The sequence below is a fragment of the Lepisosteus platostomus genome, chromosome 4 (genome assembly GCF_059453375.1).
Source record: "Lepisosteus platostomus isolate fLepPlt1 chromosome 4, fLepPlt1.hap1, whole genome shotgun sequence".
Classification (NCBI taxonomy): domain Eukaryota; kingdom Metazoa; phylum Chordata; class Actinopteri; order Semionotiformes; family Lepisosteidae; genus Lepisosteus; species Lepisosteus platostomus.
Window position 1 is genome coordinate 11,219,696 of NC_142614.1, and position 17,071 is coordinate 11,236,766.

The window sequence follows — 17,071 nt, forward strand, 5'->3', positions numbered from 1 at the left end:
CACTCGAATCAGGGCCAATTTACACAGAAGCCAATTAACCTACCGGCATGTCTTTGGACTGCTAGAGGAAACCCATGCGAACACGGGGAGAACATACAAACTCCACACAGACAGTATAGTACCCCAGGAAGTGAGCCCAGGGCCCTAGTGTTACAAGGCAACAATGCTAACCACTGCACCTTCATTCTGCCCACTAGTGTTATCAATCAAACTGAAAATATTATGATTATTATTTGTTGTTGTTCAAATTATTAATAGTGTTCAAGACAGCCTGGCGAACAAAATATTCACTGCTTGTATATTAACATGCTCCTCAGAAACACCTACAGTTAGTTATCAAAAGCTTTTGCTCTCATACAGAGCCAACAAGGCATTTATCAGACATGCCCAATCCTGCTTTTTTAACCTGCGCCAGCACACTGAAGAAGAAAGTGATAACGTCAATTTTCAACACCGACTTCCTGGCTCTCTCCTTATTAAAGAGGGGGAGGCTCTGACAGCCCCATCTTTCCCAACTGGCTTTCATTCTCTTCTCCCAGGTGAGTCACGCCCATAAAGCTCACTAATGTGACTCACGCCTCTTCTCCATTGGAACTCGGATTTCTCTGAACTGCTGAAATATCATCCTGAGCTGCTCGGGGAGGAGGAGTGCTTGTTTGAAGTGCCAGCTGAGCGACTGGCTCCTGACATCGCTGGTTCCCATCTGGGTCATGTATCAAGCTGACAATGACTGGGATTCCCAAGTGGTGGCACATGATGCACTGAGCTGTGCCAGGGCTGCCTGGTGGGCGGGTCACATCGACCCCTGGGCCTGGACAGGCTCCTGGGAGGGACATACTGTACCAGCCCTGCAGTCAACCTGCCACCTGGCGACTGGCTTGGACAAGCACACCTTGAGGAACGCGGGCACAGTCCTCAACCCTTCCCTTACCAGTACAAGGACTGTCATGGTAAGGCATCTCGATTAAGAATTGCTCCTTCCACACAGGCAGGGAGGAAAAATAATTGAATTCAATATGTTCAATAACTGCCATTAAACCTAAAAGATTTAATCGTATGAAGTACAGGTTTGGTTGACAAATGACATTCGTTTTGCAAGTCAAATCACATAAAGGTCTAGTGACACTTAATAAAAAAATCATCAGTGGAACAAAACCTTTGAACGGTGTGCAGTCTCTTTCAAACTTTGTTCTAGATTAATGTTTGGCATTAATTGAATCCATTTTAACATCAAGAAGACTGGGAACAGAATGGAATATTCATGTTGATCATTGTGAGCAGCACACACCATATACATGTCAGCAATGTCCCAGTTTCAGAAATCTCAGCTAGACATAAAATATTACAGTAAATGCATGGTGTCAAAATGTCACAAGGATTTGCATATAAGGCCATAATAAAAGTTTCGGCTCAAGTTTCAGGTGTTATTTAACGAGAATTTCCCTTCCTTCTCAGGGTCATAAATAGGTATTTGAAGGGCCTTGAAGAGCTGTTGCAAAAAAACAGGTGAACTGATTATTCATGGGCAGCAGTGAAGACCTGATGCTGGCACATTGAGCAGTGGGCACACTGACGTTCGATGGAGGAAGGAGGTCAGTATTTTTCGGAGCGGCTTCCAGGATTGGGTATTTTATAGTGTTCTGGAACAATGCTTGCTGCCTCCCTGCTCAGCCCCTCAGATACAAAGACCGAGGGAGGCCAGTGCCCGGCCCCTCTCCATACAAGAAGCTTAAAAATTCCAGCTGCTTCCCAGCATCATGAGAAACAGGGCTAGTCTCCCCAGCACCAGTTCCACACCCTCTTTCAGCCCGTCTCTCTCACTTTCTCTGATCTCTTGTTGTTCCGCCTTTCCTTATGTCTTCACTTCCTGCTCCTACCCCTCCAGCTCACCCTATCCCATGTTACCCTATCCAACGATGTCTAATCTTCTCTTGTCTTAAGAGTAAACTGTTAAAAATATACTGTACTGATTGATATACAGTAACAAGAATGTTCCATCCGTTCATCACAAGCCAATAGTGAAACACATGAATAAAACAACTGTATGCTTCTATTCTCCTGGTTCCCACATCCTTTTTAACTTTCCTATTTTTATCACTCATTTTTTTGTCTTCCCTGGTCTGCACATTCCTCTTCCTTAAGGATCTGTCAGAGTTTGAGTGCTCAGAGAGTACTCACTTAATTCTCCTCGAAGTCGTTCGCTAGTTGCCAGTCATGCAGGATTTCTTGAGCTGAACAACCAAATAAAAAAAAAATAATATCTTGATCTTATCAGCTAATTGTCAGCTAAGAGGATCCAAAAGCTCTTCAAGGATTGGGATTGAACTCTTTTTATTAAACTGAAGGACGGTCTCCATTCTGTACCAGCAGCTCAGCAAAACTGCAGAGCAGAGAAAGTAGAAAAAGGTGTCAGACTGAACTCCATGCTTGGGCGGCTTGTTCTAGGCTCCACAACCACTTGTGTAAAAAGCGATTCTTTTAAACAAATTTCCTTATAGTTCCCACTTGTGTGCTCTGGTTCATGTTTCACTTCTAAAGATCTTTAATACTTGAACAGGTCCCATAATGGTCTTTTCTTTTCAAGACAAAACATTACATTCTTTTCATCTGTCTTTGAAGAACATTCCTTTAAGCCCAGGAATTTATCTGATCATTATTCTCTGGACTGACTCCAGAAAAGTACCATCTTGTCACATAAGGACATCACACAATGTTCTCAATGAGATTTCCGGTTGGCTGGTCAGTGATCTGCTTGTTTATTTCAAGTTCTGTTACAAAGTTTGATTTTGCAGTTATTCTTTTCTCTAAACCAAAATGATCCAAACAAAAACCTTTTCTAGAAATGTTTCTCGAACTATATAAAACATCGAACTAATTCCAAACCTCTAAAGAATAATAACAGTTTATTACTCACTTCTCTCTGTTCACCCATCTCCTCTACTCAAAGAGCCCCCAGCTCTCCTGTCCCTCCTGGTTTATCACAGCTGACTCATCAGCTTTGTCAACAGGTGTATTTGCAGTAATGGAGGCCTCAGCCTCAGTCTCACTGACTGACAGCACCTGGTTCTTTTCCAGCTCTGGAATGGCTTCCCTCTGCAGAATCCTCCCAGTGACACCTCAGCTGAACTTTCAAGTCAGGAAAACAGATTCCCTCCCAGAGGTGTAGTGTATTGTGTGACTCAAATGAAATGTCCCATTCTGTAAATTCTATATTGTGAACTATTCTAACATTGAGTTTGTTTTTTTTCATTCTCCACATTGTCCAGGAAATGTAAGTGATGTATCAACATAAACACCCAAGCATTATACAGTATGTCGTGGTGGTGTGTTTCTGCTACCTGCATGTCAAACTGTCTACATTGAATGACGAAGATTAAAAAGATGCAATAGGTGCATCTTAAAAAGGTGACAACCCTGAAAAACACCCATGCTTCAATTGAATTCTTAATGATTGGAAATGTGCGCTGTTTTGAGACTCCTTTTGAAGAATATATGTCATAGAAATAAAAGATTATTTGCTTAAATTTAAAATTATTTTTACAAATGTAATTGAAATAGAAATACATCAAAATAACCCTTCCCTTTTCTAATCTCTTCTTCCAGTTCAGGAGCGTGGGGGAGCCGGAGCCTATCCCAGCATGCAATGGGCTTAAAGCAGTCCATTGTTGAGGCTATAGAGCTCATCCACTGCTCAGAGCAGAGGAGTCCCTCAGAGACTACACTCAGGGAATCTTTTAAACAGCCATCTCATTCAACAAGACCCTTCATCGTTTTTAGGTGCTCAAGACACAGGTAACAGATAAGACACTTAAAGGATGGGTTTGAATGCTAATGTACTTTCAAAACCACATTCTTTAGGTGACAATGGGTTGGGTTCACAACCTGAAATGCCCCAAAAGAAACTTTTCTTCTAATAAGCTTTGAGGACAATGGGAAAGAAAGGAAGCCTGCAACCTGAAGCAACAAAAAGCACCTTTTCATATTAAAATACTTTTCAAACTACAACAATGCCCTTTTCATTGGAACTCTAGGCTCTGAAGAATCATTAAGAAAGGCTTTGTCTGAAAGATGCCACTTTTTTACCAGCATAACATTAATTTGGCTTTCTTTCAAACTGCAATCAGGTGCCCAGGGAAGCAAAATGGAGATCGGACTCATGTACTCATGTGGTTGGTTTTCCCATATGAAAAAAAATGAAATTAATGCATTTTGTGTAAACTTTGGTTAGATAACACGGACCGCCTTTAACCTTCTCTCATTAGCGAGTTGAAAGATAAGAGGAGAGGCAAAGCTTAAGCTAGCCATACCATGAATCCGTACTGTATAAAACAAAACTAAACCTGTAATCTCTAAATCAAAATTTAAAGCCATATTTTACCTACAGTACTGTATATCATATAAAACTATTTACCTTGCTCTGCAATTGCTTCCCACATTCTGTATGCTGCACCTCACCTCTTTATTCTCACTGTGCTTTGCTGCTTTCCACTCCTCTCTTATCATGCCCACAGACTTCCACCCCCTGCTTTGCCTTTGGCTGGTGTGGAAATGCTGGTTTTTCTCATATCATGCTTGGAGGAGGGAGGGTGGGGGGAGTTGGGACAGGTGATCTGTAAACCAGTTGCAATGTGAATGGGGCAGCTGGAATACTGACTAGCCTGGGTGTCTGGTCCCAGCCCAGCACAGGTTGAGCTCTCTGATCATGGGTTCGAGTCTGGGTCATGCCCCTGACAGCTCTGTTGAGCAAACGGCTGGGATTAGGCGGTGCCTTTGCAACTCAAAGATGATGGGCTCGAAGGTGGGCAGGTTGGAGGGGGCTGCCTGCTCTTACTCATTCTCTACTGTGTGAGGTCATGGGTCTCGTAGCTTAGACACAGGCCAAATTGTGCATGTACAGCCAACATAATTCCATCCATCAATCCATTTTCTATCCACTTTATCTGACACAGTGTCACGGGGGGAGCCAGAGCCTATCCCAGCAAGCAACAGGTGCAGGGCAGGGTACACCCTGGACAGGACACTGTCACGCCCTCTGCAGCCAGAGGGCGCTCCTTCTCTGTCCTGTCCCTAGTTTCCGGTCTGCTGTCCTTCCTGTCCCTCTCTTTCCCTTGGGCTATATATTTCCGGGTCTTGCACTCTGTCCTGGCTCAGCATTGATGTTCGGATGTCCTGAGACCTGCCTAGCACCAGGGTGCCTCATGTCCGCTCCCTGAGGGCATAGGTTTCTATACGGCATTCCTGAACTCTTTGCACTAATGAGCCCGGGCCTTTTTCCTGTCTCGCCGCTACGCATATGGGTCTTTTTCCGCTCTCCTACTCCCCACGGTTAGTCCCTCTGGACGTCCGTGACAGACACTAGCCCATCACAGGAAAGATGGGCACAAACACGGACAGAAACTCTGTGTGTGTCTCTGGACACTGTTAAAAAATACCCACGTGAACATGGGGAGAACATACAAACTCCTCACAGATAGCACCCCAGGAACCACTGCGTCACCGTGCCGCTCAGGAATCTATCGGCGCTGTGAAAACAGTAAAAGGGCAGGTGTCTTGAAGCACATTGAAGAGGATGCAAATCTAGGTGGCATTCCTGAGACTCTGCTGTATGTCAGGAAGGAGGGGGAAGAGCCAGCAGGGATCACCTGAGCAGGAGACTGGTGACTCAAGGCCTGCCCTGGGGCACTCACCAGCCGAATGTTTTATTGCTGCTCTGGGATTCTGTGAGAAGCCATTGGCTGACAGGCGCACACATTCCTAATGGTCCCTGTCAGGAAATGACAGCTTCAATAAGGAGTGAACGGGACAGAAATACTGCTCTCCACATTACAGCTTTAAGGGAAGAGGGTACCATCATAACACAGCCAGGAGCAAGAGGGAGGAAGCGACAAAGGTGAAGAACAGAATGTATCCTGTGTTAGGGAATTACTGAAAATTGATATATCAGTGTATTGTTATTGTTACAGTATATTGTTATTTTGAGTGTATCAAAATGATCTCCTTTATAAACGCCAATTCAGGATAATGGAGGTTTCGTTTTTTAAACTTATTTTTATTAAAGTTTGGTACAATTTAATAAGCGTTTGGGTTCTGTGTTTTAACTTTATGGACACACAAAATCAAGGGGTACGTCAAGACTATGATCACACGAGAAGACGTGATAGGGTTGATATCTAAACAACACTTGATTTCACAGTGTTAAACTCTGTGAAGATTTATTTCAAATGTATAAATTCGAGCATAGGAATTTATTCAAAAATTTCGGGGCAGATTATTAATTTTGACTTACAAAATAACTGTAACTCTAATATTGTGATTGAGATCTATGAAATGTAATTCTGATTACAATATAATAATATAATTCAGTATCCAAAGCACTGCAGAGGCTTTTTGCACTCTGCAGGCTGAGCACAGAATGAACAGGCAGGTATCTGTTTAAAAAAGACCCGTCCTTTATTCACAATAAAAGCAGCGTCATTGTCTAATAATACTCTTTGGCACTCATGTTAGCCGAGCACATGCAAATAGTTCGTAAATGTGCAACATTTGTGATACACAATAGACAGCTAGGATCCGAAAAGGCAGGCTGTCGTATTAAAAAATCATCTACATTTTTAGAATCAGGAGGATTTAAAATCCCAAGGCACAGGGTGGCATTGTTACTCAAATTCCAGTGACTAATAAATAATAAAGAGGGGAGATCAATACGACTACAACAAGATATTTCTGAGCAATTAGAAGAGAACAGGCCAGACCTTGATATGGGATTATCCTGCACCTACAGAAGAGTAGTCTCTCCAGCTTTTGATGATTTGCTTTTGTGAACAAAAAAACATTTTGTTTGATTTCACTTCAGTTTTTGTCAAATGTCATTCCCTGATTTCGAACCCAAAAACAAACTCTGTCTGTCTCCCTGGGAGGGCTGCTGACTGGGGCAGCTGCATCGACACTATTGGCACTAAGAGAAGCCCTCACTGACGACCGCACAACCTCACAGGCAGGCCGCCGGGGTCACTTCACTGGCGCTCACAACACGATGGAGTCGAGCCCTCTCACATGGGCTGCCCGGCCAGCCCTGCTCCAGCATCGGGGAATCCTCATCGCAGTCGGCTCATGACACACCGCAGAAGGAGATGTCTGCACCACACAGCACAAGCTGTACTGTGAAGCAGTGTCTTTCCTGGTGGACACTGTCAGCTGTCGTATTTTTGTAATAAAGTAATAGTCATTTGACATTCATGAAATTCAGTACAAGCACAGGACAGCACGGTGGCGCAGAGATAAGCCTTGCTGGATACCTAGGATACTATCCGTGTGGAGTCTGTATGTTCTCCCTGTGTTTGCGTGGCTTTCCTCTCACAGACCAAAGACACACTGGTAGGTTAATTGGCCTTGGTGTGAGTGTTTGTGTGTGAGTCCTGCGATAGACTGGCATCGCACCCAGGGTGTACCCTGCCTTGTGCCCGTTGCTTGCTGGGATGGGCGCTGGCTCCCCTGTGACCCTGAATCAGAAGAAGTGTTTAGAGGATGGATGGATGGAAATAGAGCTGTGTACTTCAAAAGCTGACATGGGAGAATCAATCTGTAGCATCTTTACTGTTGCCAAGTTCCTTTAGAATGCAAGGGATATCTTGAAAGAGAGTATTTCCTTAGCAACAGTTCATCTCAAGAGTTTGCGACTCACTCATGTTTAAGTGATCTCACAATTATTAAAAGCTTAAAATTAAGGTCATATCTATTGTATGAAGAAGGTTGTAAAACCCGGGAGCTGGAGGATCTAGTGTGGTTCCACCTACAGTATTTCATGTCTGGGTTAATCCAGCCTTTGCTCATCTTTTACTGGGTTTTGTCATTGGGCAACTGTGGGGGTGACTGGGGGCCTTCTGCCCATGAATATCCTTGGCTTGTCACTCTACTGACTCCTGTAGCCTGCTGGCCAGCTGTGAACTTGCAGTGTTGTCGGCGAGAGCACCTACACCACCTACTGTATATGAGCCAAAGAACCTGCAGCACAAGAAATGGCAAACAGCTCTCTAAAGAGCATGTTTTGGAGGAAAGAATACACCGTCCTCATCTGTCACTGCACAAGAGATAAATGGCTGAACCAAAACCGTTACCAGCTCCAAAGTGAGGAGGAATACTGGTAATCGAAAATTTCTATTAATCAAAATACGAACGGAACAATCCCATAAATAACAAAGGACAAAGAAAAAAGATTCAGAATCCCTTGTAGTCAAACTCATCTGTAAAAAAAATCTCCAGAATCTATATAATTAAAAAAACCTACAAAATGAGATTTTTTTACCTTATGCTGATTGTCTGGGGTCATTGCAATAAAGCCACCCCCGAGAGGAATGTCTAATCCCATGTCTGAGTGAAAGGGAGTGGGCTCCCCATTCATTTGCAGTCCTGCTGGGATCAATGTGTCAATCCCAATGTTTAAATGGCTGAGCCACTGGGAACGTGTGTAATTGCAGAGGAGGAGAGTATTATTTGCGTTCCTGTTTGATTGATCCGGGAAGGTAATTCGATTGAATCGAATTCTGATTCTAAATGTCACCTTCCTCACAGAAAAATCCATAATGTTGTTATCCTAATTTTTTGTTTTTGTTTTAAGTTTACACAGTCAAGGACTGATGTTCAGAGACAGGTCAATTACGCGACATCAAGATTCACACTTTCAAAATGTATGGTGATACTATTCTATATAGCTTTCCATGGAATTAGACATTAATTATAATGTGAAACATTATGGTATAAATCATAGTAGTTCACTGCATGTGCTTCCCTGTTCCTGTGGCTGTGTTACCTAAGGTTATGCAGCATTATCTTATCCACTTAACCACTTCTTCCAATTCAAGGTCGCAGGGGAGCCGGAGCCTATCCCAGCAAGCAACAGGCACCAGGGGGTAAAGCCCGGATGGGACACCAGTCCATCGCAGGGCTCATACACTTACACAAGGACCAGACTCCACGCAGATAGCAGACCTTGAATAGTACCAAAAATATGACCTGCAAACATTATAGATTTCATGTCCCATGCCTGGATACCTGGCTTATAACAAGACATTTAAACCAACACAAACGTCTATCCATCCACTTTCTACTCTCTCCATCCAATTCAGGGTCATGGGGGAGCTGGAGTCTATCCCATTACAAACTGGGTGCAAGGTGGGGTACACCTCAGACAGGACGCCAGTCCATCGCAGGGAACACACAGACACAGCTCACACACACCAGGGCCACTTTTTCCACCAGCCAATCAACCTATTAAGTGAGTAGGTCTTTGGACTGTGCGAGGAAACCAGAACGCCTGGGAACATGGGGAGAACATACAAACTCCACACAGACAGCACCCCAGGTTGAACGCAGGGTCCCGGTGCTGTGAGGCTGCAATGCTAACCAGTGCACCACCATGCCAGCCCAGACGAAGGGTTGGTCTTTTATTTAATGTGTTGGGATTACAAAGTAAAGCACCTGAGACAGATGATCCACTAGTCAGTAGACTCATGGATCTCACGCTTATTGTCTTGAAAGCCCTAAAGCCTACATTCCCAGTCCATTCCCACTCTTTTCAGGTAATTGGGCATCAGCTTCAACAACATGATACACATGTGCCCGTTGCTTGCTGGGATAGGCTCTGACTCCCCAAAACCCTGTATTGGATAAAGCAGTTAGAGAATGGATGGCTGGATATACAGTAAGGGTATGCACTTTGAAACTGAATAGGTCAAATAAAAAACAACAACTTCAACAATGAAGAACAATGCAGTCTGAAAAAAGCAGGCCATTAGAAGCAAGACAGTGAGGTGAAATGAAACTATAGAAAATACAAAAGCTTAAAAATATGCTTCTTTAAAAAACTGATTCATCCAACAAGTAAGTTAATCAAAGTCAGTGACACAAACTGCTAGATAGAACTTGTACACAAGGAGAAAACAATTAGTTATACACCTGATCTGACACTCATTCCCTCAGAGTAAAGAAGAGCCTACTGTTCTTGGGTTTACTGTAGATGCACTTTCTTACATGTTTATGCTTGTGCTCTCAGGTTTCTCTGTTGACTCTGAAGACTGTCAATACCTTTGAGGATACTGAATACTTAAATCAGGTCCTGCTATAGTCTTCTCTGCTCATCACTAAAACGGTTTGGATCTTCCAACCTTTCAGAATGGGAAAATCCTTAAAGCCAAATAGTGGTACAGTATGTGGTTGCTCTATTCTGAACTGATTCCAGTACTACAAAACCTCTTTGGTAAGCAAAAAATATACAGAGCATTTTTAAATGCGGTCCTACTAGTGCTGTGTACAATATTAACATCCCTTGATTTAAATAGTATGTTTTTATCTACAGTATACAGTATATCCTAACAGTCTGTTTTTTATTTTATTTTTAAATTGTTTAGAAGATTAAAATAACTGATCTACACAAACAATTAAGCCTTTCTTGTAAGGAGATTCTGTAACCTCTGCATGTCCTGTTTAATCATCCCTTAGGAATCTTATTGCTCTAGAGTTGATCCTTTTTAACATTAGCTTGAATTATTGTTTCTGTAACTTTTCATGCAATATACTGTATAACACGTGTATAAGTCTACAGTGACTTGGTTTGGTTTTGTCACTAGTTTCAGGTGTTATATTAACAACTTAACAATTAGTGGATATTATCCCTGTCTCAGGAGTCAGGGACAGGAAGGAAGAGTTTTGTTAACGATGTGTGAATAACATCACTTGTTATTGTCAAAAAACAGGTAGAATTCCATCAGACCCTGGAGATGTTTATCTTCCTACCTGTACCTGTGACACATCTGTCTCTTCTGTGCCAATATTTTTTAATTCAGGACTTCGTGTTTGCTCAGCCTGAGGCAAGTTACAGTATCTGTTCCTTCGTAAGCACCTGGTACATCAGCGGTACCTCTGTTTGCCAGTTGTATTCCCTACCTTTCCATTTTACTGTTCTTCTGCTGATGTAATACTTAAAAACACATTTTATAACTTATTTTAGCCTCCATTGCAATATTCTTTCCATTTCTCCTTTGGGCCTTTCTAATATCCTTATTTATTAATGCCTGCAATTTGCTACATTTCTTTTCATTAACCAAATTGTATTTTTTTTTGCTTTACAAAGTGTTTTGTTTCTCCTTGTATTCTTCTGATGAGATTTACATCTTTTCGTCACTGATTTTTGATTGACTTACTTGTTGGATGAATCTGTTTTTTTAAGCAGGATATTTTAAAGCTTTTGCATTTTCTGTAGTTACATTTTACTTCACTGTGCTGCTTCTTATGGTCTGCTTTTTTGAGACTGCATTGAAAGTTGTTCTTTTTTATTTGACCTATTCAGTTTCAAAGTGCATAACTGTACTGTATATCCAGCCATCCATTATTTAGCTGCTTTATCCAATACCGGGTAGTGAGGGAGCCGGAGCCTATCCCAGCAGGCAACAGGCACAAGGCAGGGTACACCCTGGATGGGACACCAGTCTATCGCAGGGCACACACATACATACAGACACACTCACTCACACTAGGACCAATTTTTCCATATTCTCTTGGTGCTTTGAGTGGAGTGTCCAGAAAATCACTATATAAATTTAAGGAATTATTATTATTATTATATCAGATCAATATTCCCCAAATGTGTCTGGCCAATACATTTATCTAAAGTGACTTTTGAGCAATTTTTTCTGGGCCAATATTGCAGAATACCTTGCTTGCATGCCCACCTTGGATTTGAACCCAAGGACCTAGTGACTCTTCCACACTTCGCCATGGAACAGAAGGTGTACTTACAAACGGCGCAAGAGAGCGCTCATTATCCATGTCTTCCATTCCATTTTTATTACGTCCTCCCTGTCTACGTCTCCCATGAAAACCAGTTCTTCCTTTAGACATGCCTCACTGACTTTATACTACAAAGCTGAGTTTTAATTATTTGAATGAAGTGGCCTATAAAATGCTATGTCTGAATGCTGTTTTTTTGTGAGAATCTAGATTAAATCTTGGATATGTGTCTGTAGGCTCCTCTCACTGTTTAATTCTGCTCTTCTCCCTCAGCTGTCTTCCTGGAGTATCTCACTGAACAAAATTCAGCAGCCAGAATCCTGATCAGGTTGCGTTCAGGATTCAGGATCAAGTGTACATATTACTCCTGTCCTGGTTTCCCTGCACACCCTTCCTGTCAGGTTTCATGTTGACTTCAAAATCCTCATGCTCACCTACAGTATGAGGCTGAACATGACTCGATACCTCAATACCTGTCTTATTTATTATCTTTCTACTCTGGCTCTGGAATTCTATCCCCAAGGATAGCAGAGAGTCCTTCCCTGAATGCTTTCAACTCCAGTCAAAACCTCTTTCTTCAGAAAGGCTTTTACTTTATTGATGTCTATGTCTGCCTCTTTGCATCTTCTAACACATTCAAAACCCATGTTTCTTATTGTATGTTTATCTCGTATCTTTTTTTTTCTTATTGTAAATGCTTCGAGAAGCTACTTTAAAAGGCTCTATATATGAAATAAAGTTTATTATTATTGTGTTTATCGAAGTTGTACCCATCACAACATCTCTGTTTCAACCACTTTTCTGTGATATAATTTACATTATAATTGTGTGCTAATAAAATTGCACCTTTTTCTTGATTTGGGCTCCTAACATCACTTGCACTGAGGTATAATGAAATATGCACAGTATACCACACAAAGCCACTTTAAAGGTACAAGAACTGTCTGGCTTTCACGATGAAACAGGTTAGCAGATAAAGACAGCACCTCACCATTCAATGCATTTGTGTGATTCTTACTAATATATTCATTGATGGATATGCAGACTGTAACCCTGGCAATATGTGAGACCAAATGTGTAGGATCCAATATCTGCCATTCCACAAAAAGCTACTGTACAGCGTAATAGGAGGGCCTCTATCTGATCACCTGTACAGGTATCAAGAATAAAACAATAATCAAGTGCAAGATCAGTTATTTAGAACCAGAAATGTACCTGACAAAGCAGTTAGCAAGACAACAATCACCTTTCTTGTTAAGAGGTTAGAGAAGATCCCTAACTCTGATGGGGTGTAAGGGGGGGGTGGGCTGTTGTTAATTGAAAACAGTGCTGGAGCTGAATGCAGTTCAATTATTTTGACAGTGGGTTGCATGAGCTGCTGGATTGATGTTGTGAACTGCTGAAGAGGCCAAGCTAGCACAGACACAGTCTCCCACTGAGCTGTGGAAAAACCGGGATAAGGGGGAGGGAAAGACAGGGGGTGCATCTCTAACAAGCAGAACAAGAGCCTCATTCTTTTAGACAAGAAAAAAAAAACAGGAAAAAAACACACAAAAAAGAAGATTGTTGCAACAGAAGAATAGGAATAAAAAAGCACAACATCCACGTTTTTGGAAAGAAATGATCTAAAAAAACTTCATAGAAAGGATTAACAGAAGATATTTAAAATGTTGTTTTATAATATAGTATAATACAAGAAAAGGCAATATGGAACATATACAGTATATATGTGTGTGCGAGTTTTGGCTTATTTTGTTTATAACAGAGAGAGAAGAATGTTAATCCACAGAATCGATACAAATATTTCGGAAAAGCAGGTTTGACACTGGGCTCCTTATTTCAGATTTTTACATCTATCCTCCTTCGATAACGAATTGAAGAGACAATTTTAAGAGTGACTGGATGTATTACTAGAATAGGAATACTAATGACACTGTAAGAAACATCAGATATCAGGGCAGAATGACTGTACGTTCATTCATATTCTGAGATATTTGGTTTAAGTCTTATGAATGATTCTGAACAAGCTGGGCATAGTCTCCATTTTTTACCACAGAAAAAAAATCAATGTGTTTTGACAAAGGAGAGATTTGAATGCTTCATCTGTGGACAGTGTTACCACACTTCCCAGTGAAGCCAGGCTCTTCATTCACTTCAAGCTGTGTTGACCAGTGTGGATGCAGGCACACTTATCACATTTCTCTGGGCTCATTTGCTTTCCTGGATCAATCACTTTAATCAACTCTGCTTCTGGAATTGGGGAACGCTTCTTCAGACTTGGTGTGAAAACAAATCGGTGTTTGTTTACCTGTTTGTTTTTCAGGATCTCTGCAGCATGTCACAGCTGAAACTGTATTCTTTGATTTCCCAGCAAATATGATCGAAAAGGCCATTTTAAGAGAATATCAATAATGATCAACAATAAGAGGATGATATGCAATAGAATATGGGTTTATTAATATATAGTATATTAAATAAATATTTTTTATTTCATTCTCGTACATGGCACATTACTTATCTGTTATCAGACACACACACATGTATATGTATATTTGTTTTCTTTTTTGTTATTGTTTTAGTTTAGTTTTTCTGAAAAAAAGATTTTAAAAACAAGAAAAAAGGGAAAAACATGCAGCAAAAATACCTTCGTCTCTGGGGCTGTTGATCGTAGATTCATCGTGTTTTTTTGTGAGCGGACCTAGGGTTAAGAAAAAAAGGGAGGAAAAAGAGAAAAGAGAAAATTCAAAAAGATTACTGTGGCAAAAAAAAAACAAAAATCAAAAAAGAAAAAGAAGAAGTAGCCAAAAAAAGACAACCAGCAAAATGCATCTGCCTCTGAGAGTGTGTTTGAAAAAGGACGCAACTTTGAAAAAGGAAAACAACCCCCTCCCCCCACAAAAAAAGAAACAAAAAACAAAAAGGTTATTACAAACACAGATTCTTAACAAGAAGAACAGAGACCCAGAACCAGGGGAGGAAGCCTGTCAGTGGGTAGCCCACCAGAGTTTCCTGTCTGCCTTTCTCACTGTCGGCTAACTCTGCACAACAAAATGAGCCACCTGACGTGCCCTGAACAGGCTTTCATTGTTAAAGAAAGAAGAAGTGACAAAAAGGAATGGGAATAATTCTCTGCAGTCAGAAAAAAAGGGTATTTACTCATGTTTTCCAAAGAAGACAATACTATTAAGGCAGAGTTCTAGGGGGGCGGCCAGTTCTGATCTACCCTTCAGAGTGGTGCGTGGAAGAGCCGAAAAGATCGCCCTCCGAGCACAGCCCCGAATCAACCCCACTTTACGACCAACTCCACCGCAGAAAAAGGGACCGGGATTCCCAAGGATCCGAACGTTATTGTGTCAGTCTGACAACCAAGGATTGTGTGTGTTTAAACCCATAGCACCTGCAGTCATAAAAGTAGATGAACTCTTCAGGATGAGAGGCAACAAAAGTTTAGCATGAGGAGTGGCAGTAACATGCAGGAAAGGCACTATTCCATAAGACGTCAGTTGAACTAACTTTAAGGCAGGCTGCAATGATGCTTTATCCTAATACGCGCTAAACGTGTCTGAATCCCACTCTGGTACTTTGTAATGCTCAATTAAAAATAACCAGTTTCTCTTTGAGGCTTTCAGAATGATAGGAAAAACAATTTTCAGACAGCACCCAGTGCTACCCAGCGCTACATTTCCCTTCTCCTCTTGTGTACTCTTGATTGTTACAAGCTTGGAAGGATTAGAATCATCAGGTGATCCGGCTCCCTGCCTCATCCTCACATTCATTGCTTTATTACCTCCCATTTCTGTCCTCCAAACCTGCTGCCGTGCTCGAAACGATGAAAACCATATTCATAAAATGGAGAACACGGCGTACAGGTTCCACATACTGTCTGTGCAGTCTAAGTAATGAACGCCAGTGAATACAAAGAGGCAAATGGGTAAAATATTGAACGGTTACATTCATTTTCAGCAGACAAGGTGAGAAGATACAAAAAGACACACCGGAGGCTTGAACACAAAAGCACAGAACTGAATTCGCGTAAGAGGTAATATATTATGTTGAAGGATGGGCGTGACGCAAGCTAGAAAGTTGCGTTCAGTTTTGCTGACATGGTACTACAAGAGGGGCTGTGCTGAAATGAGTTCAAAGAGGAGCATGTGGAACAGCAGAGATTAAGAGAATCGGCAAGGGCTGGTTGAAAAGGACCAGGGGCCCGCTCATGTTGGGGGGAAAAAAAGATGCCTAGGAGGCTGGAAGATTCAACAAGAGCAGGAGAAGGTCAACTCACCCTGAAGTACAGTACACTGGCACACTAAACTTCAAACCCTGCAGGAAACTCTGCACTGTTGGACACAAGTAGAAATAAAGTGCTTCTCCATTCTGGAGTGAGAACTGCTGCTCGACATAAAAAACACAAAACAAACAGCCGACACTGTGCCAAGTACCTGTGATTCTTCTCATAACCTCTGGAGGAGGTTAAGGGCGCTCACGATCTGCTTTGTGTGTCACCAAGTGGTAACAAAACGTTGGAACAGCAATGCAAAAAAAGTTACAACTGGGAAAAGAGTCCTTAATTGCATATAAATATGAATAAAAGACAATTAGAAGCAAATAACTGAACTATGTTATGGCAAATATTTAGTATTTTCTGTACATAAGCCTTTTAGCATCTTTGGACTTATTTTGTCTATTTAGTATTTCCACATTGCATGCATCATGCATTCTGAAAGTAAAAAAGGAGTAGGAAAAAGTGGACAAATGATCTCATTTATAGCATCAGTTCTTCAGTTCCAAGTGAGGGAATTTTATTTTGGAAGTAATTGTTTTTCTCCATGGCTTTCATTCCAAAAATAACAACATCGTTCAAGGATCCAATGTTTTCATGAGACAGCTCCAACATGACCACTTTTAACTAGTGTTTGACCTACGAAAAGCTGAAACGCATTTTAAATAACGCAGGACAGACAGGACAGAAAAAAAAAATCTATCTTTGCGTGCACAAGCACTGCCCTTCGAACATATGGATTTATTCAGTGAATAATCAAGCGTGTTCTCGTAATTCATCGTTTCCACAGAGGTGTGACACTATATTTGAGAGAAGAGGCAAGGCAGTGTCAGTATTTCCAAACAGTAGATACAGTACACAGCTCTCATGTTTGAAACATCTACTAAGCTTTCCCTCAGAGTGCCACAGCAGAGCACTCCTTGATGTTTGACATGTTTGGGCCCGACTAGCTGCTGGGAGCCAGCTGTACTGGGACAAACTGAGCTGGAAAGGCTTATGGAAGAACTGCTT

The 17,071-nt window shown here is 41.5% G+C and overlaps 1 protein-coding gene across 3 annotated transcripts in view; it reads right to left on the reverse strand.

The window, feature by feature from the left end:
• The window catches only part of nlgn2a (neuroligin 2a), a 234,534-nt gene that overhangs the window by 80,220 nt on the left and 137,243 nt on the right, over nucleotides 1–17,071 (reverse strand). For 2 of the 3 annotated variants that reach the window (XM_088628443.1, XM_088628442.1), the window contains exon 3: nucleotides 14,426–14,479. The exons of the other annotated variant lie outside the window; for it this stretch is intronic. In XM_088628443.1, the coding sequence (XP_088484569.1) occupies nucleotides 14,426–14,479 (54 nt within the window). The remainder of the gene's footprint in view (nucleotides 1–14,425; nucleotides 14,480–17,071) is intronic. 3 annotated transcript variants of the gene reach the window in all.